A 27,652-nucleotide genomic window follows, 5' to 3' on the forward strand; every position below is an offset into this window, starting at 1 on the left:
TTTCAAATGTTACCAGGCCCTCCTCGCAGGAGAACCCGTGTCTGTGCCTCCTCCGTGGTCCTGTCTGAAACCCTGAGGATTGTTTCCAAGCTGACTCACACCACTAATGTCAGGGAGCCGTGTCACACGGCGCTGGGCTCTGCAAGCTGTTGCTTGCGCGGTCGTCGCCGCCGCCGCTCCGGGGTGGGTGCACCAGGTTCCGCTGGTGGGGCGGGGCTGGGGCGGGGCCCGCCCCCTTGGCGCGCCGGCCCCGCCCCTCCCTCTCTCCCCCGCGGACCGCAATGATTTAGAAGTTCAGGAATCCCACGTGACGTCACCGGGGGGGTGATGTAATGCACTCTAAATAGAATGTATTGTAATCTTTGCTCAGTCCAACGTGGTCCCTTCACCCGGGCTCCGCTCTTGCCTTCTCCACACTTGTTTGGTAAGTTCCTAAAAATACGGCTCGGCCACTTCTGGGGCTTTTGCATTTAGCCACTTTTGTTGCACTTGCCGAGGGAGCCATCTCGGGAGCGTACTTGTTTGCAGGGGTTGGTTGTCGGCAGCAGCCGCGAGGTTACTCGGTCCAGTGGGCAGGTCACAGGGCAAGGAGTAGGGAAGATGCGATGCATTTTTTTTGGAGGGTGATCTGTGTTTGTAAACACTTTGGCGGACCAGGAGGAAGTCCGGTCCCAAATAATGGTGAACTGTGGAATTCTGCCGTATCCTGAGGCCACCCCAGAGACCCCACGCCGTGTCTTTCCCGGAGCGCGTCTCGGTGGCCGCTGCGCCGTGCGGCTGAAGGGATGCTCACGTGGAGTGAGCGCTGTGTCCACCCGGCGTGCGTGCGTGTGTGGGAGCGCGCGTGTGTTTCCCTGACGCGGGGAACAGTTATGAATCGGGGGTGTGTGTTTGCCTCCAGAGACCTGGCAAGGTGCGGAACCCTCCAGAAGTGCGGTCAAGCGGTGGCACCGGCGGTGGCAGCGGAGACGGCGAGCCAGGAACCTCCCCCCGCGTCCCCAACTTCCCGGTGATGCGGCGGAACCCCCGAAGAAAGTTTGCAAACTTCCAGCAGGCGCGGCGAGGACGCGTGGTCACCTAGCGGGTGGGCAGGAGGGCGTGCGGGGGGCTCGCTCCCTCCCGGGTGCCGAGTCTGCTGCTGCCACCTCTCCCGCAGGGCTGCCCGCCGCAGCTGGTGGGCGCGCGCACCCGGGGAGGGGACATCGCCCTTGGAGGCACTTGGCTTTCGCTCCAGGCACGGAAGGCTTGAGAGTGGTGAGGCTCTGCTCGCGTTCACTCTTCCAGCCGCCTCCTGCCTCCGTCCGGTGCACGCTGGCATCATTACCTCTTCCCCGCCGCTGCCCCAAGTGACAGCTCCGGCTTCTGCCGCGGCGGCGCGGTGGCAGTTCCCAGGACTCGGCGGAGGAACCCTCCTCTACGACAGTTTCTCTACGGAACCGCTTAAACTTTTCACGAAGTTCTTAGAGGGGCAAGACACGCGAAGGAACCAAAGAGATGTTTTCTCCTGGCAGCTGCATCCAGCTTCTTCTTTACCATAGATTTATTTCCGGGCGGGGGCGGGGGCGGTGGTGGGGGTGTGTGTTTTCTGGTAGATAAAGCCCCAGACGTTGTCCACCCGCCTTCCTAACTTTCCCTGAACGGGTGCCGCCCCCACTTGATGCTTGTTCAAGGCCAGGAACCGGAGTGGGCTGCTTGTATATTTTGTTGTCAGTGTCCGCAGAGTGTGTTTGATTTTTATTTTTCCCTCCCTCTCTGACATGTGTCAAGGAATAAAGGCTGGACACAGGTCCATTACGTCATTCTGCAGGCCAGTAAGTGATTAACAGCTTCAGATACTCAAGGGTTCGGGGGCTTAGAAATGCTGACAAAGCAACTCTGCTTCCCACCCCCAGCCCCAACATACTTGTACAATCGCCAGTTCCGTGGGCATCTGTACTGCCCTCTCCTCCGGGACCCCTCCTTCGTCACCCCCTCTCCCGCCCACACCGTTATCACTCTAGCCCCGCCTCCGCCTTTTACTGTTTTCCCTGGGGCTATCACTGTCCCTGGAGTGTGGGTAAGAGCTTCTGGTGTCTGAGGGGAGCACGGTACCTGATCAGCACACGCACAATCTGCCCTTTTCTATTATTTACGAAAGGCACCAGCGACCCCTCTTCTCCAGGGCGAAAACACTCAGCCCTGATAGAAAGGCATCTCAGGAAATGCTTAGAGACGTTATGATGATACTGTGTCCCTGTGGTGATTTAGGAAAACAACACACCCACTGCAAACATAGCACTTAATTTTACGTAGCGCCTTTCTCCAACCGCTTAGCAGACGAGGGAAGAAGTGAGGATGCTGACTAAATGAAATTTAGCTGAAAGGATCAAGATTAAACGTTTCATTTCCAAAGTGAGGGAATGTGAGTCGTTAAACCCAAAATACCATACAATGAATTGCTGCGTGTGTTACTTTCTTTCCCTCAACCTTAAGTTTCTATATTTAAAGAGGACGTTAAATGCACACGTTATATGTGAATTGAATCAGAACTTCATATTTGGCAGTTGAAATAAAAACACCAGTGTGTGACATGTTTAAGGGATAAAAGTAAAAACTCTTGGAGCGGGAGGTGTGTGCACAGCAGAAATAAAAAAAAAATTACTAGTGGGGTTTTGGATGGAGTGGGCAGAGGAGTTGGGCGCTTTCTGATTTGGAGTGGCTGAAAACTAAATAAAGGAAAATTTATATTCTGAGGATGTGGGGATTTCTTGAAGAACACATGTATTGTTATAGTCAGACCTACTTTTTTCAAAGTGAAAGCCATGCTGCAGAGTAAGCATTTGTGAAACTCCTGTCTGGGATCTAATTGGCAATCCTTCCCCAAGTTCGAGGCAGTATTTATTATTTATTCACATCTAGATATGAAATAGTACTGCCCCCCCACCGCACAAACATGTGCACCTAAAATGTTAAAATTCTTGTTTATGATGCATAGACCTAAAGGAAAAAACGGGCCGGGTCACGGACACTGGAGAGTGTGATTAATGATCAGTGATTTAGTGATCAGTGATTAGTGGTTTTATTCAAACTGTTACCTCTGACCAGAAGCACACATCAGAGGATTAACAGGCTCTTTAGATAAATGCTCATTAGTGGAAGGGGAAAAGCAAAGATAATAGGCATGCACCCAGGGACAACTTTCGAAGAAAATCATTCCCGTCTTCAGAATAATAAGCTCTATTAACAGAAAGCCCTTTTAATTTAAAACTTGCTTTTATCTTGTAAATCAAAGTTAGATGTAAAAGTTTGTAGTGCCATTATAACCTAAATTTTCCCATATCCACTAGATGTGGATTATCTCAGTAGCGATATTTTTTTTTATTTAAATAAACAATTGGACCTTTAGAGCAGCTGAACCCTGACAAGTCCTTAACTGCCAGGGTTTGAAGGTGTCCCCCCTTCTAGAATGGAGAATGCAACTTGCTAACTAGATGGCGCACTGTTATTTGGTGTTCTGTGTTGTGCTGTGCAGGAGTCAAAGCGAGCAAGTAGCTGCTTGCGAGGTGATCTTCAACACTTACAACAAAGTTGATTCTGTGTAGGGTTGGAGGCTAGACAGTTCTACAAGTTTTTAGTCACATTTTCCATGTCAGTTAAATCTAGGGAGTTTGAGGCTACTGGAAAAATTAGTCTCATTCCTAAAAGAAACGTAGAGAACCAGGGAGGAGAGAGGTAAGGGAGTCCAGGAGGTACCTCTGAGTTGCAGAAGTGATTGCAAAATACCAGACCTGTTCTTTTTTGACTAAGAGCTAGTTTTACAATCTTGTGGTCTGAAATACTGAGGCAAACACTCAGACTTATTTTCTTCATAATCTTGTTGGTGAAAAAGAAGTTGCTAGAAAGAAAGGAAGAAAAAACTTGATTTGGTGACCGCAGGAAGCAACACGTTGCTGTCTTTATTCTACAGATAATGGTAAGATGATGTTTATTACCTTTATTAAGCAGCAAGGGAGCTTTGCGGTTGCTTAAATGAGGCCAGTCTTGTCTTTTCATAGGTGGAATTCAGAAATGGGATTCTTATTTTGCACTGAATTTTAATGTTGCTTTTGTCAGTTTCCTTGGACTTGGGAGCATTTTGTGTGGAAGGGTGTGTGTGTGTGTGTGTGTGTGTGTGTGTGTGTGTGTGAATAAGACCATTATTTCCTGGGCAAAATAATGTTTATGAGCATGAGAATTGCATGTGGGGGAGCTATGAAGCAAGTTAATGTGTCAGGTAAGAATTCCCTTATTCCATGAGCTTTTAAGAATCACTTCTATAAAGAATTAAATTTTAATAAGGAAGGGATTCTTTAAAAAGAAACCTAAATATTAAAAATAAAACAAACAAAACACCCACTCTCCATATCCAAACCTAAGTGTGTGACTATTCCCCTGAATGATGCTATTGATTGAATATTAGTTAGTACTTGAGTTTTAAAACTTAAGAAGAAAACAACGAAAGAACTCACTTGTGTCTCCCTATGCATTTTCTCATTTTCCTTTGTAGCATTACGTATACATCTTTTTAAAAAATTTTTAAATCCTGACTGATTCATAGCGATTTTTGTTTTTTAACTTTACTCAAACACATTTGCTCAACTGTTAGTATCTTTAAGGCAACTGTTTCTGAATGTAAATTGCTGAAATCCATATATTGCCTGTAAATTAGATGTCATTTGTGACCTTATGTAGTTTATACATGAGCAGACAGTTTATGAGAACATTCCCACAAAATAGTGGAAATTGTGCCTTTATTTTGATAGCTCTGTGATGTTGCAGTTTTTATTTGATTAAGTGGTTAAATGAATGGTAGTTTGTCAGAGAGACTTCTCCTATATAGCTTTTCAATTACAGTAAGTTGAAGATTTTCATTATAACTATTTGTCTGTTTCCCATACCTGCAGATTCAAAACCAATTGATCATGGCCTTTCCATGGCCATTTGTGCTGATGTCCATTTCCTGGTTTCCTGATTTCTTAGTATAATTTGCTTTTTAGCAGCGATGCATCACCATTTTATAGTATTCCCTTAGCATTGGAACTTGCTTCTTATTAAGCTGAAAATTATATTGTGCGTGGTGGGGTGATGTTCGCTGGATCCCCAAGATGTGATCTTTGTATTTGTAGCTGTTTTTTTTCCTGGTTGTGTTGTTAGGTTAAAATTGGGTATTTGAGTGGACATTATTTTTGTCATCTTTTCTTCTTCACTTCAAAGCATTGCCGTTAGTCACAAAATTAATGTGATCACGCTGGTGTTTCCCATCTATATGCTTCTTTTGCTTCTTACAAATTGGATTTCTACAGCAATTTAAGATCTTTTTTTAGAGACAGCTTTCTTGGATGAAGATGGAACAATGATCTCAGTCAATTCATTATCTTGTCCAGTTTGACTACCAGCTGTATTATGGGAATCAACCAATGCTTTTATAAATTAGTGTTTAAAAATTTAAATCTAGGGCTGTTTCTCTGACTCCTATTTGAAGAAATTATACAGTTGAGACAAGGTAATAAACTGGGGGGCAACAGCCTCAACTATTTAAGTGTAAGAAAGAAATACTTTTAGATATGCTAAGCAGACTTAAAGAACCTTTTTGTGTTGCTATTTGGAAACTAAATAAGCTATCTATTTTGTAGCATTGCTTTAAAGAAGAACCCTGGCACTTTAAAATGACATCATGTTTAATGTTTTCACTGAAGAGTTCTTACATTTTGTAATTAGGAAAAAACTGGGTAATTAGTGTTTTTTTGAGGATCCATTAGTATTACATTGTTGGGAATCACAAATCCTGGATTTAACGAGAGAGAGAGAGAGAGAGAGAGAGAGAGAGAGAGAGAGAGAGAGAGCTTTTACAAGTTTCTAGGTTATGGTAACAATGTTCCAGAAACAAGAGTAAAATTTTTGAAGCTCTTACTGAGACTCAGGAACTTTTAAAATAATACTTAATAACATTTAGGATAAATTCCTGAATGTTATGTTAACATTTCCATATTTCTTTCCTTCATGCTCACTTCCCTCGATCATTTATCTTTTCTGAGAAATAGATCTGGATCAACACTTTAAAAATACATATTTTAGTTGCTTCCTTCTATTTCCTGAAGGTTTACGTTTCTAATCTCTACCCTAAAATTAACAAGGATTGAAAACTACCATGTTGGCGTTTGGCTTGAACTAATTTTAGAGAGCAGGAGTTCCTTTTGGCCGAGGGCTTCTGATGGTGAGCTAGAAGGCTTGTAGCATATGCAGAGCTGGAACTGGGGGTGGTCCTCTCACTGATACACCAACCTATGCACTTTGAAGAGCAGCATTTAAGTCCCCTGGCTTAGCCATGGCCCAGAGCTAGCGAGTGCCACACTGAGCCTACGAGCCTAGTTCCTGTCTTTAGGTCGGGTTCTCATTTCAAGAGCCAGGCTGCCATAAATGCCTTGTCATGAATGAAACATAACCCATGGTTTGGATGCCTTGCTTGTTTCAAAACTTTTGATCACTACCCTTTCAAAGACAATTTTGTATCAGATCTTTTGAATGAGTACCTTGACCACATAAACTGTTGTTTCTATTCTGTTTATTCTTATATAGCTGCAACGTTAATTTTTCTAATATTGGCCTCCTTATTTGAAGGCCATTCTTCTTCTTCATTATAAAAACGACACCATCCACATTTCATTTGAGACTAAAAACCAGGCGGAACTAAAAATGGTCACAAAAACCATCTCAGAATAAGGCAGTAACTCTCTTTACTTCCTGTCTTTTCTTTATCATCTTTGAGGAAGGGATCCGAAAAATTATTTAAAGTTAAAATAAATAATCTTTCTTTTTGTTGAACATAGCAACAAGTGCTATTTTCACTCTGGCAGATGTACTTTTTCCCAGGATCCATCTGTAACGTATTATCTTTTCAGGTTGGTGTATACAAATGATAGGGTTTAGAGGTGAATATTACTGCATGAGAAGTGAGTTGAGACTGGAAGTATGTTCTTTGTGGTTTGACTGGCAAAACTTGACTAATCATAGCTAATAGAAGTCACACATGCAACATAGGGGGCTCCAGAGCACCAAACATTTGGTTTAAGATGACATTTAGGTTGTGCTGTATTCAGGATGGGGAACAAGAGTATCTCAATAGAAATCTTGAATGCATCTACTGTATGTGTGGTTTGGCCTGACCTGCAGGTTTCCTTTCCAACTCTTTGCATGAAGGCTTTATATCAGAATTCAGGTCTCTTTTATTCTTTTATTAGACTGAGGAGTCCCTGTGTTGCATGATTTCTCAAATAGAACACATTGCAGCCAGTTTTATGCAATTCTCTTTCTGCTGGCTTCTCAAGGGCGGGTGGGGGGGTGGTGGTGGGTGGGAAACCACATGCAACAAAAAACATCTTTGTTTTTGTTTGAATTAGCTGGTCATTAGAAGAAATACATTTTTTGTCTCCATTTGCCAGATCTGGTAGGACCATTTCACTTGATCAAAACAAGATTTTCTTCTTTAAGTAAGCGGTGATGCTGTTTGGCTTCTGAATGCCCGGGTACTCATCCATGCACGAGAAGGTAGAAGGTATTGAGGATAAAGTCCATTTGACCTGTATACCTAGGAGTGACGTAGGGCACCATTATGGAGAACCTGGTTTGCCTCCCTGCAGTAACATTATTCAGAAGGACAGTCCTTCTGGGCAGAAAGATAATATTATAGGCTCAAACTTCTAAATTCTCAGCCAGGACAGATGCTGTGCTGAAAATGGCTCTCACGATGCTCAGGGTCTCCACGGTCACTTACTCATCTACAACATATTACAACATTCACAGGATAGAACTTGACCCTCCATGAAAAGGAGTATGAAGGTCTAAAAAAACCTTAACACTCCTTTTGATCCATTCTCTGCGTTTTCCTTATGCTCATGTTTTTCTAGATTTATTTTTTAACGTCCGTTCTTGTTACGCTGCTTTCATGAGGAACCCTACAGTGGAAATGGAGAGGGAACATTTTTTTCTAAAAGGGAAACCGATTTTAATATGATGTTTTGAAAGGAACAATTAGCAGGACCAAAGAAAGGTTCGCTATGTGATGGAAGGAATCACGGGCTCTGCCATTCCTAGCTCTGCAGCAGGGTGGTTGATGGCAACAGGAAAAGCCTGGAAGAGGGAATCCCCAAAGTGCTGCCTAGAACTCATGATGCTTTTCTGTCTCAGTTTCTTTATTTGTAATCAAAGAGTGTTGGTCTTGACCAGCACCGTTCGAAAGTGGGAACCACAAATGCAAGCTGCCTATGTAATTTTAAATGTTCGAGGAGCCACGTTAAAAAGGTGTAAAGCTGCAGGTGAAGTTAATCTTAATAACATATTTTATTTAACCCCATATATCCAAAATATTGTCATTTCAACATATAATCAATATAAAAATTTTGATGAGATACTTTGCAAATTTTGTTTTGGTACTAAATCTTTGAAATCCCATTATTTTGCGATTACCATGCAATTCAGACTAGTCACATTTCAAAGTCTGAGTAGCCACATGTGGCCAGTGACTGTGGTATCAGATAATGCAAATGTGTGCTTTGCATCCATGCGTCTTAACCTTGGCAGCCCAGTAGAACCTACCTGTGGAGTTTGTTTTAAAAACACACACATAATGATATTTATCTCCCCCGCTTCTGATTTAGTTGGTTTGGGATGGGGCACGAGCCTCTATACTTTCTAAAAGCTCCAAAAGTGGTTCTAAAGTGTAGCCAGTGTTGAGAACTGCAATTCTAACTGATCTCGAAGGAATCTTCTACTCTAATATTCTATGTTTCTATTTCAGGAAAGGGATTGTGTAGCATTCAGAGTTCAAGGGCAGCAAGCAGGCTGTGATAGAAGTGTTGCATGCTACAAAACTTATTGAAGAAAATACGATTCATAAAAATTGAACCATACAGATCGAATAATTTAGAAGATAATTCTTTGTATCACAGAGGAGCTTTTGTATAAGTTTCAAATGTGGATGTTTTCAATGGTTTCCTTCCCTCACAACCTCTTCCTTCCCCCCCTCCCCCAAATCTTAATTTCTGATTTGATTTGCATGTAGCCTCTTAGAAACGTTCCATTTTGGAAAAAGTTAAGCTCACCACGTTTCATTTAATTCGCTAGTTTACTTCTTTGCCCCAGCTACTTGTTGCCTTTAGCTGTTCATGGAGGGAAAAACCTTGCTCCATTTGAGACATTGGATCCCCTTGTTTCTTTCCCCTAAGCTTTTAAAAAGCTCTGTATCATTGCACAGACCAAACTTGTCGCTTATTCATGCCATTATATTAGTGACGACCCTCTAGGCTTAAAGTGTTCGTTCTATTTGTCATCCTTTAAAATATTAGAAGAATCAATAGTTCTCAATGCACACCAGAATGTTTTCCTTTAATAATTTTTTCAACAATATACCAGTCTGTGCTTTCACTAACAGATGCAAAGAACCAATAGTGATAATGATGATGATAATAATTAATAATAATAATAATAATAATACTTTCCAAACTCCTCACTCATCTTCTTTTGAAGTCAACACACAGCATTGTGTGTGGAGAGGAGAGACCTCAGGGACGGTCCTTGTGACTTTATGCTGCTGAGCGTCTCTGCATTCCCGCATGCGTGAGTCATTTCACCCCAAACCTCTCCCCTTATCCCCCTACCAGTCTGTTTCCAAGTACATGTCTTCCTGACCATGTGCTTTTAAACATGACTTAAAACCATGTTTAGGGACACAATCACCTTCTTCTCAACATTTTGTGGTGATGACATTTGTGTTTTCTGTAATGTCATTCATTGGAAGAATTTTAACCTCCATTTATTAAAACGCGGCTTTAATTCCCATGTTACAGATAGAGAAGCTGAGTGGTTGACAAGGCTAAGCATTGTGTTCGTTAATTCGAAGGGTGGTCGGTGTGAGGAAAGAACTCATGTGTATTAGTGCCTACACATAATCCCTACTCTGGGTGGCTTTCAGGTGGGAAGTTTCCAATTGGGTATGCTATTGCATTTGTCTTTGAATTTATAAATAACCTTCTTTCTGATGCTTTTCCATGCATTATTTGCACTTGAATGGCTTCTCTGCTAATAACTTTTGTATTCCAGCTTCAGGCTACATGTGCCTGGATGGATTAACAAATACATATGTGGGTATCTACCCCTTAACGTGGGATCTGTTCTAAAAGTTGTCTGGAGACATCATTGGCAAACCTGTATTTTTGGCGGTATCTAGGGGATCTTTCTCAGGCTTCTCTGTGATTGATGGTTAGAGGACTTTGTGGAGAGACAATGAGATTAAAGATGTAAATTCAACTCTTTTGGGGATTGAAAGGAAGGCCTTTAGGTGTTCACTCACTGAGCAAGATAGACTCTAGCTCTAGCTCCTGAATTATCTGAACACAAAAATATTTCAGCTCTTCTTGTACCAATGTACTGTCTTCACACTGGGCCTGGAACCACCTGCTTTTGAGTATTTGGTCTTTTTCTCCTCCTAATAATGATTAGGGTTGGACTCAGCCATTTGTAGTTTCTGTGTGCACCTCTATGTATGCAATGGGTGAGATGCAAGCTGTGATTGGTAATGAAATCTGTGACCACTGCCAGGGATGGGTTCCTTTGGATCCCTTTCTAAGCATTCTACTAACGTTAAAGCAAAGTTCATATCCACACATATATGTGGTTATGGTGGTTAAGCTTGTACATAAATACAAACGCTGGCTGATGAGGACCAGCGTGTTACTAGGGTAGATTCTTGTAAACGTGGTTGTCATCTTTTTTAGGATGCCCATGGATAAATTGTTCCTCCTTTTGAGCAAATCTATATGTCACGTTGATTTAGATACACATATTGTTGATTAAAAGATATTACTAGATTTAAAAAAAATTGGAAGCATATTTAAGATGCTCTTCTTTTCTAATAAGGCCTGGCTAAGCACACATTGTTTACAGTGTCGTCTTCCAGCTTTGCAAAGCCAGATGACTCACAGTCGCCATTCTTAGTGCCATGTTGGTAGACGTCATCAAAGATGATGGTGCACAGGGTTTTGGCACCAGGAAGCACCGTGTAATTTGAAATTGTACTTTTTTGCTAAATATCCATGCTAATCTCCAACCCATTGAAAACATTAAGAAAACAAAACAAACCAGTGATGTCTGCCCGTTGGATGGAGTCAGCACCAGCAGAGAGGTACAATTTTTTTTTATGCACCTCAGAAGCACGCACAAAAATCAGGGAGAAAAAATTACACATAATTACTTGACGTGCCCTTTGGAAGGGACATTTTTAAGACAGACAAGTTAATCTTTTAACCCAAGGTTCATTTTTACCCTTTCCAGGAAGTGTGTGTGTGTGTGTGTGTGTGTGTGTGTGTGTGTGTGTGTGTGGTTTTCTAAAGCACAGAAACCATAGTATTGTTAAAAGGGAGACTGTAAATGTATATTTTATCTTTATTTAACATTTCGTAGATATTTTAAGAAGTCTATTTTGGAAGTCTTGTATTCCTTTACATAGTTTTAGTTATTTAACATTTGTTTTTAAAAAATGGGATTCTGTAGGTTGGTTTCACAACAGTGTGAATATACCTAACACTACAGAACTCTACACTTAAACGTGTTTAACATAGAAAATGTTATGTGTATCTTAGCATATTTTTTTCTTTTTTTAAAATAAGGGATAAGGTTTTTTTGTAGGCATTCCCCAGATGGAGAAACAGAATGCATAGTCCACTTGTTCAAAGTGAGTTGTGGCAGTTTTAGTGCCTTCATGGGAGGAGCTAAACATCTAAAGAATTTTGTACTTCAGGTCTGTGCAGCGGGGTGATGCGTGGATCATGTGATTCTGACATGTAGGATACCCTGGGAAGATACCAGCTAGGCTCCCAGCACCACACGCCTCTATTCTGGAGACCGGCTTGAATCTAGATGGGCCATGTGTACAGAAAGCCGTATCACTTAGTTTGCAGAACACACCACTTGGCATTATTTGAACATCTCCCTTGATTGCCTTCCTCAGTGCAAGGACAGGCTCAACTGGTATCAGTGAAAAATCGTAACTTTGTAATTTATGTAAGGGATTATAACCCCCTCCTCCCGACATTTACTGAGCACATATTATGTGCCAGGTACTAGGTATACGTGATCAAAAACAGACACAGTTCCTTTACTCACAGAACTTACTGGTAGGAGAGACACCAAATAAGTCACTCGAATGGAATGTTGTGGGAAGGTGAGAGGGTACAAGTCTGGAGGCAGAAAGCTCAGTTAGGGGGTTAGTGTGGTTGTGCAGGCAAGAGGTGATGGTGACTTGGGCTGTGTTGGTGCCAGAATGAAAAGCCATTTAAAAGATAGGATCAATGTGACTAGGGGATTGATTAATTGGAGGATGAGGGACAAGGTGAAGCGTGTACTCATTCTAAGGGAAGAGGGAGCCAGGCAGGATAAGCCTGACCCAGTAATGAAGTCTGGATTGTCCTTTGTAGTGGGAGAGGAGGGGAGGGCTCTGGCCCAGGCCCCACAGGCTTGTGTGCCTGAGTCCTTGGAAGAGAACAGAAAATCGCTATGAACAAAAACTCAAAGAGCGGCTATAAATAAAAACCGTAGAGCAATCGTGGAGTTGCAAGGCCGTGCAGTTCTGATCATTTCTGTCAGAGAGCAGGCCCTCCAGAGAGAGAGGCGCCCACCCCCTAAGGCAGCCACAGCTATGGCTTCAGGGGGTCCAGTGTATGGCCAGGTGTATTAATTTCCTGGGGCTGCTGTAATGAGGTACTACAAACTAGTGGCTTAAGTAACAGAAATTTATTCGATCTCACAATCCTAGAGGTTAAAGTCCAAAACCAAGGTGTCGTCAGGGTTGGTTCCTTCTAAGAACTGTCAGGGAGAATCTGTTCCAGGTCCCTCTTTGGGACGTGTAGGTGGCTGTCTTCCCTCTGTGTCTCTTCACATGCTCTCCCTTTTAAGCGTGACTGTCTCTGTGTCCAAATTTCCCCTTTCTATAAGGATACCAGTCATATTGGAATAGGATCCACTCAAAAGATCTCATTTTAACCTGACTACCTATGTAAAGACTATATCTCCAAGTCGGGTCACATTCTAGGTTACTGGATTTGGGGGGACACAGTTTAACCTGTAACAGTAGGTATGCCCATCAAGAAGACAGCACCCAGGGCAAGGAGTAGAGGGACCCTACGGGACTGATGTAGATTATAACCAGACATTTTTTTAGCCCATATTAAAAATAAACTTATGATGGACCCCCAGAAAAACTTGGAACAAGTATTCAGAGCTGTGGATCCACAGATTAACTGGTATAGACAAAGCCAGCAAAACACAGGGAAAAAAAAAAGCTACACTTGCAAATTGATGTGTATACATACTGCACTGATTAGTGAATTTGATAATGTGGGCATTGACCTTGGTTTGGCCTTGAATTTGTCCCCAGGGTTTATGAAAGAGCAATGCCAAAAGGGCAGCACCAACGTTTAACCCTGAGAACAAAGAATTAAATACAACTGTAGCTTGTCACCCTGCCAGGCTCAGCAATCATTGTTTTGATGTGCTAATATTTACTGACAAAGACAAAAGCCACCAGTTCTCATAACAACACACACCAAGTTGAACATAGATGCTTTAATGCAAGAAGAAAAAAATTTTCTAGTTGTTGATGGACAATTTATGCCTATGTGCTACCTCTGTTTTACACAATGAAAGTGCAGAAGACAGAATTCTTCTGTGTCTAATGAAAAGACATACCGTGTTTCCCCAAAAATGCGACCTAGCTGGACCATTGGCTGTAATGCGTCTTTTGGAGCAAAAATTAATATAAGATCCGGTCTTATTTTATTATAATACAAGACTGGGTCTTATATAATATAATAATGTAATATAATGTAATATAATATAATACTGGGTCTTATGTTAATTTTTGCTCCAAAAGACGCATTAGAGCTGATGGTCCGGCTAGGTCTTATTTTTTGGGAAACAGGGTATTACTGAATTAAAAATGGGTAGCTATCAGGGAAATGCGAATGAAAACCACAGTGAGATACTACTTCACACCCACTAGGTTGTCTACAATAAAAAAGACAGACAATAACAAAAGCTGATGAAGATGTGGAGAAATTGGAACTCTCATGTTGCTGGTGGGATTGTCAAATGGTACAACTACTTTGGAAAGCAGTTTGGCAGTTCCTCAAACAGTTAACCTTAAACTTTATGACCCAGCAATTCCACTCCTAGGTATATACCTAAGAGAAATGAAAACATATGTCCACATAAAAACTTGTACATAAATGTTCATAGCAGGGTTATTTATAACTACCCAAACATGGAAACAACCCAGAGTCCATCAGATGAATGGATAAACAAAATGTGGTACATTCATATATTGGACTATCATTTGGTCATAAAAAGAAATGAAGGACTGACACATGCTATAACATGCACAAACCTTGAAAGCATTACGCTAAGAAAAAGAAGCGGACACAAAGGACCACATATTGTATGATTCCATTTCCATGAAAGGTCCAGAATAGGCAAATCCATGAAGACAGATTGCAGATTAGTGGTTGCCTAAACCTGAGGGTGAGGCTTGGAGGTTTGGGGGTGACAACTGAGGGACTTGTGGTTTCTTCATAGGGGGGATGAAAATGTTCTCAAATTGATTGTGGTGATGGTTGGACAAAACTGTGACTATTCTGGGGTCATTGAATTGTACATTTTAAGAGGGTGAATTGTATGGTATGCAAATTATATCTCAATAAAGCTGTTAAAAAAGATAACACATCATGGAGGAAAATATAGGATGCTAAATTTAGTTAGAGTGTATGGCAAATGGGGTCTTTTGCTCCAATAACTTCTCTACATATTTGGGATGAATATATCACAGCAAACCATGGAGAAAGGTTAATAGGAATATTGCAGACCTTCGTAATAGGAATAGTCGACTACAAAAGCGCATGTCCTATGTGTCTCCAGCCCATACCTTTCTCCTGGGCTTTGAGCCCTGACTTCCAACTTACCCTGGCCATTTCCTCCTGGATGGACTGCTGCCATTCCTTAGTTTTCAAATTGTTCGAACCTTAACATCCTCGTACAATTTCTCCTTGTGATACGCCCATTTGAGTGGTGTTACCATCATCCTCTGGGCTCCCAGGTGGAACCTTCATGATAGTCATTGACTTTGCATTTTCCCTTGGCCGTCATGAAGATGTCATTGCCAAGTCTTCTAGACCCCATTTGAACAATGTCCTGTGAGTTTTGTCCTTCTGCCCCATCTCCTTCTCAACCAGTTCCTTCTATGAACTGAGAAGTAAGGGGGACAGAATAATTGAGTCTTTATTGAGCCTTGACCCATATCTACTCTCTTGATCCACCATGTCAACCTTCATAACAAACCTACCAAGGAGTTGGACTTACCCCTTTTTTAGATAAGGAAAGTGAGGCTCAGAGGTTAAGGGACAAACCAGTTACTGTGACAAAACCAGTAAATGGAGAAGTTGGGGTTTGGAACCAGCTTTGTCTGGTTCAAAATGGAAAGAGTGTGAATTCTTTGATGACTACTCAATGACGCTTTCAACTTTATGGCCCTGAAGATCTCATTTCCCTGCTCAAGAGCCTTCCCCAGCATCTGTTTTTAAGGCCTCCCGCCAGCCTCAGCCAGCATCACTATAGATTGACCACACGTTCAAGTCAGACCCATAATAAACTCTTGTTTGTGTTCAGTGTCTCTCTGCCATGTTCAGACTCTTCTCTTCCCTGGAACATCTTTTGTCCTGGTCCAGGACTCCCCGTCCATCCCCTCCCTCACCTTCTGCCTATGGAAACACACATCTGCTGATCTCCCAAATCAACAACTGATGCAACATTATTTTCTTAGTGCTACGTAAATATTTCTCCTTATGATTTAAAAATGTTATCTTCTCTTGAGGTTGTGTGTGTGTTTGTCATAAATTCCTTCTCCTGGATTGCAAGCTCCATAACAGCAAGAACTGATGCTTGCTCAGTTTTGATTTTCCTCATATAACCTAGCATATAGCACCTCACACATGGTAGATGGTTAATTAATCCTTGAGTGAATTGATTATAGGGGTACTCCAATGTTGTTCTTTGTCATGAATTTCCTGTTACCAGCAGGAGATGGCTGATGTCTAGCGATTGTTCCTAGGAAAATCAGCCCAGCGAGATTCTTTAGGTATATTGATGGATGTCCCTGTGGCTTAAAAACTATTGGAACAGTATTTTAGAAATTCAAAAATGAGGTGGGATGAGTAAATCACGGAGAATCTTGCAACCCTAAGGAATCATCGATTTCTGATTTTTACATTCCTTTCCAAGCCTTCCAGAGGTGAACATCATTTTAAAATAGTTTTAATCAGAGTAGAGACACATTTTAAAATTCTGCTTTCTTCACTAAAACTATACCACAGACATTTTTTTTCATGTTGCTACGTAGTTTTCAAAACTATGATTATGCAGTATATTCCATTGAGTTACCATAATTTCTTAACCATCCTCTATTGTTTGACATTGAAGTTTGCTGTGGATTTTTTTTTTTTATGATTATAAAAAAACACACATGACCAATCTTTTGGCAGGAGAAATGTGTACTCCGAAGACCTTAATCTTCTTCCTATGCTGGTTGAAAACCTTCCTTTAGAGTTGAGCTTAGGCAAAATTGTGACAGAGACCAAGTTTGTCTTGGGCATCCTCTTTCTCTCAGCACATATTGTTCCACCACAAAGCCTGTCACAGGAACTCAGGACTGCCCTGCTCCCCCAGATATTGACCTGTCTACCACAAACCCTGCTCTCCTTCCCCCAACTCCTAGCCAGACTTCTTGCTCCCTCTCTCACTTCTCCAGAGCCTCTACCTTAGTAAGATATTAGACACTCAATACATTTCTTGGGATCTGTAATTTTATTACAGACGGACTTCTGGAGATGGCCATGTGGTAGCCCAACAAAGTGCATCATTAAAGCTGTGCCTTTGCTCTCTTCAGCTAGACCTTTTCCAGGTTCTAAGGATATGGCAGTGAACCAGCAGACAAAATCTATACAAATGGTAAATATATAATGCAGCGTATAGCAGTAAGTGCTAAAAAGAAAGATGAAGTCGGGTAAGAGGATACAGCATGCTCTTTCATCTTTCAGATGGAGTAGTCAGGGAAGACCTTTCTGGGTAGGTGACATGAGTAGAGAGCTGCAGAAGTGAGGGAGCAGGTCCTGTGGAAATCTGGAGAAAGAGCTTTCAGGAAAAGGAGCTACTAGTACAAAGGCCCTCATGAGTTTGAGGAGCTGCAAGGAAGCAGACATGGAGGCAGTGAGGACAGAGTGGGAGGTAGTGGGTGGCCAGATCATATAGTCAGTGGCTTGCAGACCATGCAGTGGACATTGGATATCAATCTTAGCAATAATGGAAGCCACTGGAGAGCTTTGAGAAGAGAATCCATCACGTCTAAAGATCTTTCTTGTTGTAGTTGGAGAATAGAGTGTGTAGGGATGAGGGTGGCAGCAGGGAGACCTGTTAGGAGGCAAGAGAGGTGGCGGCCTGGACGGGGTGATTGTGGGACAGGTGGTGAGAAGGACTTTGGCTTACTTTAAAGGTAAAACTGAAGGAAATTGCTGACAGATTGGGTGTAGGGGTAAGCAAGAAATCAGGGAGGATGCTCAGGATTTAGACCTGAGACACTGGGAGGATGGAGTTGCCATCAACTGAGATGGGGAAGAAGGCAGATGGAACAGGTTTGGTGGGGGAGACGAGACTTCAGTTTGGGGCATATTGTGTGTGAGAAGATGTCCAGTAGATGGTGGGATGCTGAGTCTGGTGTTCAGGGGAATGAGTTTGTGCTTCAGATATGAATAGAGTCAGAATCACAGTCTTTGGCATTAGATAGGCCAAGGGTCATCTCACAACACACAGCAGCTCCTTACTCAATGCTTCCCAATCACACTGGAATTTCAGACTAAGCCTTGTGAGCTTTAGGGCCTTTGCATATGCCGTTCCTTCTTCCTAGACCATTCCTGTCTGGACAATTGCTACTTTTCTCTGGTTCCCCAATCTAAATTCAGGTCCCACTGTTAAATACTCCTGCTATCCCGACCTTTTCCATCATAGCATTTTATCAATTTTCAAGTTAATATTCCTTTCAGTGATTTTTAATTTAATTTTTAAAAATGTAAAATCCACATGTCCCACTAGAATCTAAATTCTGAAATGTCAGGAATCGTGCATGTTTGGTTCATCGCTGTTTTCCCAACATGTAGTCGCAGACACTTCTTCAATATTTGCTGAACGAATAGATGCCTATTATTAATTTATTACTCTACACAGGAGAATAGAGACTATGATTAATTTATTACTCTACACAGGATATGTTCCAGTTCCTCTATTTGTAATCATACAATTCCAAGAGTATAATCATACCTAATGATTTTCTTATCTTCTTAAAAGGTAGACTAATTGATTCTTTAATGGTTGCACGTATCTTCTGTGAACAAACACCTTTTTATTAGGTAATATGTGAGAAGGGACTGGACTGCGGTTGAAGACTGAATGATCGCTGACTGAAACTTTGAAAAGAAAAGGAATTTAAGACTTATATAAATCTCCTAATGAAAATCCTCTTACCTCCTGTTTCCCTGTCAGCAGCTTTGTTGTATTTCTATGGACACCTATATCTAACATCGCCTGAGGTTATTTTATAGTGACCTTTGACAAGACCTATTACTTCCTACTTGCCATGTTTATCAGAGGGAAAGAGACCAGGATGTGGCAGGGGACGGGGAGAGCTGTCATGGGGGATGAGGGGATCTGAGAGGCTGATGACCTCCTTTGGTGGCTCTTAGAAAGGTCTGTTGTCTCCAGCCTCATCCTGGGAGATTATAAGAAATGATATGTGAGGGAAGAAATTTGATTTACTGAGAAAGGGTTGTTAGCTCATAAAAGAGCTCTCGTCTTTGGCAGTGTAGAACTGTATGAAAAATAGGATTGAATTAGAGGATGATCTCTTTACTGTCTTTAGAACTAGAGCGAGCTTTCAGAAGCGCCTTTGTTGTTTGGGAAACACATATGCTGGTTCCAAGAATACATATTTGTGTGTTACACAAGTAGATAGAGAGATTGATTGATTCATGTATAGGTCAGTGGGGAATTTCATGACAAAAAGGCACCATCTTTACAGATAACATTGTTTGGGAGGCAGCCACTTAACAATATGTATTGAGCATTTATTGAGCTAGACCTGGAGCTAGACATGGGGGAAGAGTAGTGAACAAAAGAGAGAAGGTCCTTGCCTTCATGGAAGTCATGATATCTACTGAGTTTCAGTTTCCTCATCTACAAGATAGAGATAATAATAATGCTTCATAGCCTTTTAAAGAGGAGTAAATGGCTAAGAATGTGAAAACATCAGATTTTAAAATAAGTGCTATATAAATTATGAGTGGCTTTATGATTGACATACCAAATATTGTTATCATTCTCTTTGGGAATAAATCCCAATTAATTAATTCTAGTTCTGAATATCCTCCATACCCGTGCAACCTATGATTTTATCCTTATAATTTAGGGAGCTGAAATTTCCTTTCACTCTAATCCTAACGAAAAGTAAAGAAGATGTCAAGTATGTAGTTTGGGTTGTAAACAGGTTGTATTAGTTAGCTATTGCTGTGTAACAAATCACCCCCCAAGCATATGTTTATTAAGTAAGAATTTCTGTGGGTCATGGATCTGGGTGTGGCTTAGCTGGATTTTCTGGCTCAGGGTCTCTCACAGGCTATTATCAAAGTGTCAACCAAGTCTGTAGTCATCTTGAACCACAACTGGGGATGGGTCTACTTCCAAACTCCCATGACTGGTGCAGGCCTCAGAAGATCCACATCCAAGCCTATTTATATGGCTGTTGGCATGCTAAGAGTAAGCAAGGGTTCTACGAGAGAGAAAGTGAGAGATGGAACTCACAGTCTTTTTTTTTTTTGTAATCTAATCTGAGAAGTGACATCTCATCACATTTGCCATATTGTATTCATTAGAAGCAAGTCACTAGGTCCAGCCTGCTCTCAGGGGAGATTATACAAGTGTATACCAGACGACTGGGATCATTCAGGGGGTACCTCAAAGACTGCCTGCTACAACAGTACTTGTAAACAGTACCCCAAGTTAAAGCTGTAACTATTTGAAACGAAAGAAAGTCGGGAAATAAGTACCATCATTCCCCTACAATGCAATAGTTAGGACAGATGAGGGAAGTTGGTGTTCGAGTCCTGTAGCTTTTGAGTTTCAGCCAATAAAGAAATCTGTTCATTCTTTTACTCTGTCACTACCTCAAGCCTGGGCATTTACAACCTCTCTGTTTTTTTCAGAGAAGCATTTGAAAGTTACCTTCCAAATATTGGAGATAAACAAAGGTCAGTCTTTCCTCAGCAAGAGTACCGAATTAAAACTATGGTAATGTTAATTTGCCGTTTCATGGGATTGATGTCTCATCCGCTCCCTTGTACTTTTAACCTACACCTGAAAACAGAGCTGCTCCAGTCATTTGAAGACTAAGAGGAAGAACATTCCAGGCACACAGGAGACCTATGAGAATGAACTTGCCGTGGTTAAGAAAAAGAAGAAAGACCAGTGTGGGCAGAGTGTAGTGGGCAAGGGGGCAGATGCTAAGAGATGACTTTGGAGGTGGGGTGAGGTGAGCCAGGTTAGGGGTTTTGATTTAAATATCAATACAATGGAGAGGCATTGCAGGATTCGGGGTGACTGTAAAACAACTATTATTTTATTTTATTTTTTTTTTGAGATTCTAATTGCATTAGTTATTGCATCGAGCTATATTTGAAAGAGAGATTTTGTAATCTATTAACTAAAAGCCATGCTTTGGCAAAGATAAAACAAGCACTGAAACTTTATAATAGGATGTTATGATTATGCAATGTGTTTAACAGAGTTGAAGAGTGGTGCGTTTCGACCAGCCAACGGCAAAAGCAAATGTGGTAGATGCATTTGGAATGAGGTCCTTGTATCATAGGGATTCCTAGTATTACATTAGTTTCATGTGACAGAACTTACAAGAAATTCATTCAGAAAAACATCCAGTGTAGGAGTCTTTTTGGCATATCCTGTGCATATTTTCTCAAACAAGCAGCAATCATTTTTCAGTTGTGTCATTTATGGGTTTTGCCTCTACGTAGTTCTGTGGCTCTTTTCTAAGCCGGCAGGCACCCAGGCAACTTGGCAGTATCAGCTGGGATTTTAAAATGAGAGCACAAACGTTTAAAGTTAGTGGTCTTGGTAACTTTTCTTTCCTCCAAATTCCTCCTGAAACTGACCTTGCAAGAAAAATACCCCAAAGAGGAACAACAGGACATGTATTTTTCCTGAAAGAGTAACTAGGAAGGAAAGTTCCAAAGTTTTAAAACTGGAAATCAACCGATTCTAATGCTAAACTTTTACTTGCCAGTGTGTTTCTTTCTGAGTCAAGACAAATTTTAGCTTGGATAAAAATGGTGAAAAAATAATTGTATCTCAAGTTCAAGGACTTTCCTACTTTCCTTTTTTAAGATTTTAAAGATAAATTTGCAATTTTTTGATTTTAAAAAACTCATAGAAAATACAGAAACATAGCAAGAAGAAGATTATAACCAAAGATAATCACTGTTGGTGATTTTGATGTATCTCTTTCATCTAATCTATGTCTTTATCCTACCATATCATCTAGCTATAATTCATTGAGCATTTGCAGTTTTGTGTTTGGATTTTCTTGGACTTAACATTATTTTGTGAACATTTCCCCAGGGTCATGATTTATTTTTTTTGAAAATAGGATTTTAATGATTGTGTTATCTTCTATTTGTCTTAAGTGACTCAAGCCATTTGACTTATTATTGGATGCCTAGTCTATTTTGAAATTTTCCCTGCTAATGAATAATATTGTGATGAGCCTTCTTGCCTAATATCCTTCACCTGCATCTCTTATTTTTCCAAAGGAATTATTCCAACAAGTGCATTTTGATGCATTTTACTAAGTTGTTTTCAAAGAGCTTGTACCAATTGCCTCATCATCATTAAGGTTATGCAGCATGCCTATCCAGCTTGACCTCTAACCAGAATTTAGATATTGTCATTAAAACAGAAATCTTTGCCAATTTATTAGGTCAAAAATTGTTTCAATTTGCTCTTATTTGATTAAAAAGGACATTGAACATTATTTCCATTCATTTACTGGCAATTTGTGAATTGTCTGTTCATGTCTGTCTATGCCTTTTGTCCATTTTTCTTTCAGAGTATTAATATTTTGCTTATTCAAATTTGTATTTTTTAATGTGGGAAGAATATGTACCCTTCATCTTCAGATTTTAGAGGCACAAATATAGGCATATACTTTTAGTTTCAAAAGGCTCTAAAATTTTTTTCTGTGGTTCTTACTTCCTGATATAGTGGTTTATATATAACTCCGTAGATAGGTAAACACCATTTATTTTTAAAATAATGCTATTTATGCTTGTTATAGGTTCAGTTATACTACTCTTCCTTTTATTTTTCTGCCTGTTTCCCTCTCCCTTCTACTGTAATAAAAACTTTAAGAGATCCAGACTTGTACTTATCTTACTTTATGCAACTACTTTTAGGTGGCAGCCTGCCAAGGAAACCACAGTCTGAAAAGAATCTCATGTGAGAACTGAATGGGGTCACTAGCGCTAGGTGAGAGGGATAGCTGATGAGAGAAAAAGGCCAGCTTCTTGTTTAGGCCACGTAAAGAATGAACTTCGCGATGCCAGCTCAGAGCGAACAGGCTCAGTCAGGGAGGCCGTGGGGCTCAGAATCCCGGGTATCTGACAGCCCTCTGTCTTCTGCCTTTCTTCAGAGGCAACTCTCATCTCAGCTTCATCTCTGCTGCCTCATTTTATAATGGAGATAATAATACCTCAAAGGTATGTTCTAATTAATTACTCTTACTGACTCCCAAAATATAATTACTAATTATTATAACTATTAGATCGTTAATTTCTTCATTCCTTTTATGGAGTTTTAATCAAATGCCAAAATTCAACACCTGATTGCAATTACTTGTGGATACTTTTTGCCTATTCACAGTTTCTTCATGTTTATTTGACCCCATGCTAAGTGAATTACTTAAAATATAGACATTTGAGAGTTTCTTGAAAATATTTATAAATTTTGGGGTTATAAATTATATTTATAATATTTATAAATTTGTAAAATTGTATATTTATAAATGTATACTATTTATAAATTTTGGAGTTAAACATAATAAAATTTTATATCTCCACAGATCATTGTAAGTCAATAATAAAATAGCTAAATATTTGAGACCGTTGATTTTTAAAGCACATTAACTTCTTTTTCCTTCAAAGTGAGCCATGTAATCTGGTCACTGTTAAATAATTATGCCTAAGACTATTACAGGTGACCTAGATATTCATCAGGAAAGTCATGTGGACATAAATAATTTAACAAAAGGCATATCCTGAACTGTGTCCCTGGCTTTTAGTGTTCATTTTTAAGTTTGAAACTGTGTGTTAACTTATTAAAAATCTTTTTGTCAATTCTATAAATTCATAAAATCAATGTGGCTCTGAGTTGAAAATACTGAGAGTGTATTTGGCACTGGCGATTTTTCTTCAATGGCATTGTTTAACTTAGTGTGTGCACATCTTACTTTTGTAGTTAGTCAGAAGCACATTATGAGTAAGGACCCTGCATTGCAGTTCCTCTAACAGCACAGGGATTAAATGAATGCTGGAATTATTACCTAGGTCACTGTTGTTTTTTTTTTCTTTTTAACCCTAACTCAGTCTATGACCAGCTGTGAGTCTTTGGAGACTTAGCTAACTGCTTGCTGCCTCAGTTTCCCAATCTGCAAATGGGAAAAATAATATCTTCTCCACAAGGCTCTTGGAAAGCTCCACTGAAGGGCATTCCACAGGAGGTAGTGGATAGTTGAAAGCTTCGCGTGAGCTGGTAAAAATTCAGTGTCATTTTGTAAGGTTGTTTTATTTCTAGAGGTCTGATTGTCAGTAGAGATGTGTGTTTTGACCTTTCCCCCTCCCATTTTGCCTGGGAGATGTTGTATACTGATAAGAGCTGAGACTTGATTTAGCTGAGTTATTATCTGATGTTTCCGGCTCTTGTGGCCTCTCGCTTCTCCTGGACTGGCCTTAATATGAATGAGGGCCATATAACCAGCCTCTTAAATTTAAGTGTCAGCTGCATCATCTTCATCAGGAGAAAAAAATTTCAAACTTTTATTTTCTCTGCAAAAGGCAAGTTTTAGTGGTGGAGTCAATTTATTTCTGAAACGATCTCATTTACCTGAATGAGGAGCGCATATTTATTTTCAGGGTAAGTGGTGAGGTTGGTATAATTCTTGTGTGACAGATGAACCAAACACTCTGCTGTAAATTACATTTGGCTGGAAGAAGATGCTCTGGTATGAAACCACATTTCTGCCTTGCTTATTTGCTCTTCTTGGGTTGGGGCTGAGAGCTGGAAGATTGGTAACTCTTGGATTTACCTAGAAAATGAAAAATATTCTTTAGAGAAACCAGAAAGGGGTGAGTAACATCATCTATGTGTATTTATATATATGTACACATATATATAAATAATATATATATAAAGAATATATATGAATATATATATAAAGAATATATATAAGGAATATATATATAAAATATATATAAAGAATATATATATAAGGAATATATGTAAAGAATATATATGTATAAATAATATATATAAATAATATATATATAAAGAATATATATGAATATATATAAAGAATATATATATAAGGAATGAATATATATATGAATATATATAAAGAATGTATATAAAAAGAATATATATATATATATATATATATATATATATATATATATACACACACACACACAAAGATTATATAAGAAGGATTTGGGGATGTGACCTAGGTCCAGCATCTCTCCAGCCAGGAGACTAAAAGTGTCACAGAACATGTTAGAGTGGCTTATGGCATTACAGTTTATTTTCAAAGGCCTTTTGATAACACAGTTAAGCCTTTCCCTTTGTTTTATTTTAAAGTTGCCCCTCACTGGCTACATTAATGTGTCACAAAGTGGGATTTTTTTTTTTTTTTGGTTGTTTCTGTGAGCCTTCAGTCTCATAAAAATTAAATGTGTGCATTCCTGTAACCTGATATGGCCTCTCCAGTGAAAATCAATGCTTTTTGTCCTTGCTGCTCAAGCTGCAAAGGTCTTGCTGTGGAGTGTGTGTCCGTTGTGTGCATTTGTGCATATGGCCTTTCATCACCCATGTTTTTTGATGTTTCTGAAACATATCTGAGACTTCAGCCTCACTACAAACAATCTGTTGGCTTGTGTTTAGCCTCCCTGTGTGTTTGCTAGAAAACAACAGAGAGTATTTTTTTTTTTCTTCCTTCCAACGTTTTCCCTGGGGAGTGGGCACAGAATGGGGCCAGTTTATTAGTCATCTATGTATTATTCCTTTGGTTGGGGGTAGCAAGAACATCTGAAGGAGATAGATTTATGGAGGGGTAGCAAAATTGAAAACCATTTAGTTACTTGAATTATACTATCTTAAATATACCAAGTACAGAGCTGTATTTTGAGACTCATGATGGCCAATTATTGCCTGCATTTAGATGCAATTATTCATTTCTTTCAACCAAGTGGAGTTTCCATTGCAGTTTTCTTCTAGGAAATAATAAAATGTTGAATTTTACCATTAGGTTTCAATGTAGAGGGAAGACTCTGAGGTTCTCTAAGATTCTACTTGAACTAATCATTGCCTCTGATCAACGGGTCCCGTCCAGCCTTTCACAGCATTTGATTGTGAGATTTAAGGATGTGTTATCAAGATGGTAGGATTTCGGGGAACAGGTTATAATTATTCTGCTACATAAATTTTCAAAAATGCTCTTGAGGCAACTCCAAGGTTGTGTGAAAGGGAACGATGAACGACTCCTAACGGTCCTTTCCTTAGTTTAAGAAGGAGGATAAGCACAGAGGTCTTTTGTTTGTTGCAATGCAGTCATGATTTTGTCTTTGCTTTGACCTGATGCTGCTCGTTCAGTAGGACAGCATCCCTCAGAGAACTTAGCTCTTACTCACAAGCCCCACTTATCTGATGAGAAGGAAGGACTCTCCTGTCCTTCCATAAATGACATGGATGAGCTTCTGTTATGGGGCGTGGTGGCGAAAGACTTCCTACTATTGTCTGTTCACACAGAGCAAATAGATTAATCCATTAATGTGATTAATGCCTACTAAATGCCAGGACTATTTGAAATATTTTACTTACATTGTTTCATTTAGTAGGTGTTATTATCTCTATTCTGATAAGGAAATTCAAGTTCAGAGAGGCTAAAGATTTTACCTAGCATCACATAGCGATTCAGTGGCAGAGCCAATATTCACTCTCTGTCATGGCTGTCTCCTTTGCCGTGCACTGAATAGTGTACATATTTTGAAAAATTTGCCAAGAGAGATCGCCATTTCAGCTTCTTCCAATGAAGGTATCTGTATGGCGAGGATTCCACTGAAGTCTTGGCTCGATAGGTCTCCCTTCCATACCTTCTACCAATACAAGATGCTTTTTAGTAATTTCAACAAATACTTGACCGAGTGCCTAAAAAAAATCCTAATTTTAGTGACCATTGATTTAGAAAAGTACAATAAAAACACAGCTCATTTCACCTCACCACAGGAAATTTAAGGAGTATTGTACTATAATCTAACTAAATGGAATTGCAACTGCTGCTGTTACTAGTAGTCATATCGTTAATAATTGTATTTAAAGATACAATCCTGTTCACTATAAACGATGCCATATCGTACTTCTTAAATGCAGCCACTCAAAATGATTACCATGTTCAGTATTCTCTATATAATTGTTTTTGGAATTATACTCCTATATCTGTTATGAAACAGAAAGGAGAATAGACATTTGCGAGATTAGAATCTGATAACTTTCAGGCTCAGGATGAATTTACAAGCACTGGCATTCATCCCTGCATGATATTTCCCAGTTATCCAAAAAAGCTTTTATTCAGAAACCATTTGTGGTTGGGATGCATTGTGATGCATCATTTATGCACTGCCTTAAGTGTTTACTGGGTAGAGTGTGCAAGAGACAAAGCATGAGAATCCTGCCTACAGCCCTTATTATCTAGAGACACATTTACTGTTATGTAATCGAATTTCATCTGAGAGTAGATATTGCTTAACTCATTCATTTCTTGTGAGCTGAAATTCAGGGTTCCCTTTAACATTTAGGTTACTCCAAACATGCTCATTTGTATTTTCACTTCCAGTAGACATCCACACTACAGAGTATGTTTTGCGCCTTAAAAATGGGATGGGAATGATGGTCTAGACTCTACCGGAAAGTTACCATTAAATAGGGGTGTTAGGACAGGGCTGTTAGAATGAACTAGAGATCTCTGAGTCCCAACTTTTCACCATAAAGAGTCTCTTTATTTTCCCATGCTTTTGTATTTGATTTCTTTTCTGTTTGATAGGTAATAATTAATTTATTTTCTTTTAAAATTAAAGATATTCATAATTGTCAATCAGAAATGGTGATAAACATGAGATGACTGACGTTACCATACTGAATCCAAAAAATTCCAACC

At 40.0% G+C, this 27,652-nt stretch overlaps 1 protein-coding gene across 4 annotated transcripts in view; it reads left to right on the forward strand.

The window, feature by feature from the left end:
* Window positions 1–366: 366 nt before the first annotated feature.
* CREB5 (cAMP responsive element binding protein 5) overlaps window positions 367–27,652 on the forward strand; it is a 382,587-nt gene continuing 355,301 nt past the window's right edge. The window contains exon 1 of one of the 4 annotated variants that reach the window (XM_074340923.1): window positions 367–424. Coding sequence is in view for 3 of the 4 variants with exons in the window: in XM_074340924.1 (XP_074197025.1) it covers window positions 3,950–3,952 (3 nt within the window). In the remaining variant the exon portion in view is untranslated. Of the gene's footprint in view, window positions 425–3,569; window positions 3,953–27,652 lie in introns of those variants that run through there. The other 3 variants (XM_074340924.1, XM_019726163.2, XM_019726164.2) reach the window with 3 other exon arrangements.

The sequence above is a fragment of the Rhinolophus sinicus genome, linkage group LG09 (genome assembly GCF_036562045.2).
Source record: "Rhinolophus sinicus isolate RSC01 linkage group LG09, ASM3656204v1, whole genome shotgun sequence".
Taxonomy (NCBI): domain Eukaryota; kingdom Metazoa; phylum Chordata; class Mammalia; order Chiroptera; family Rhinolophidae; genus Rhinolophus; species Rhinolophus sinicus.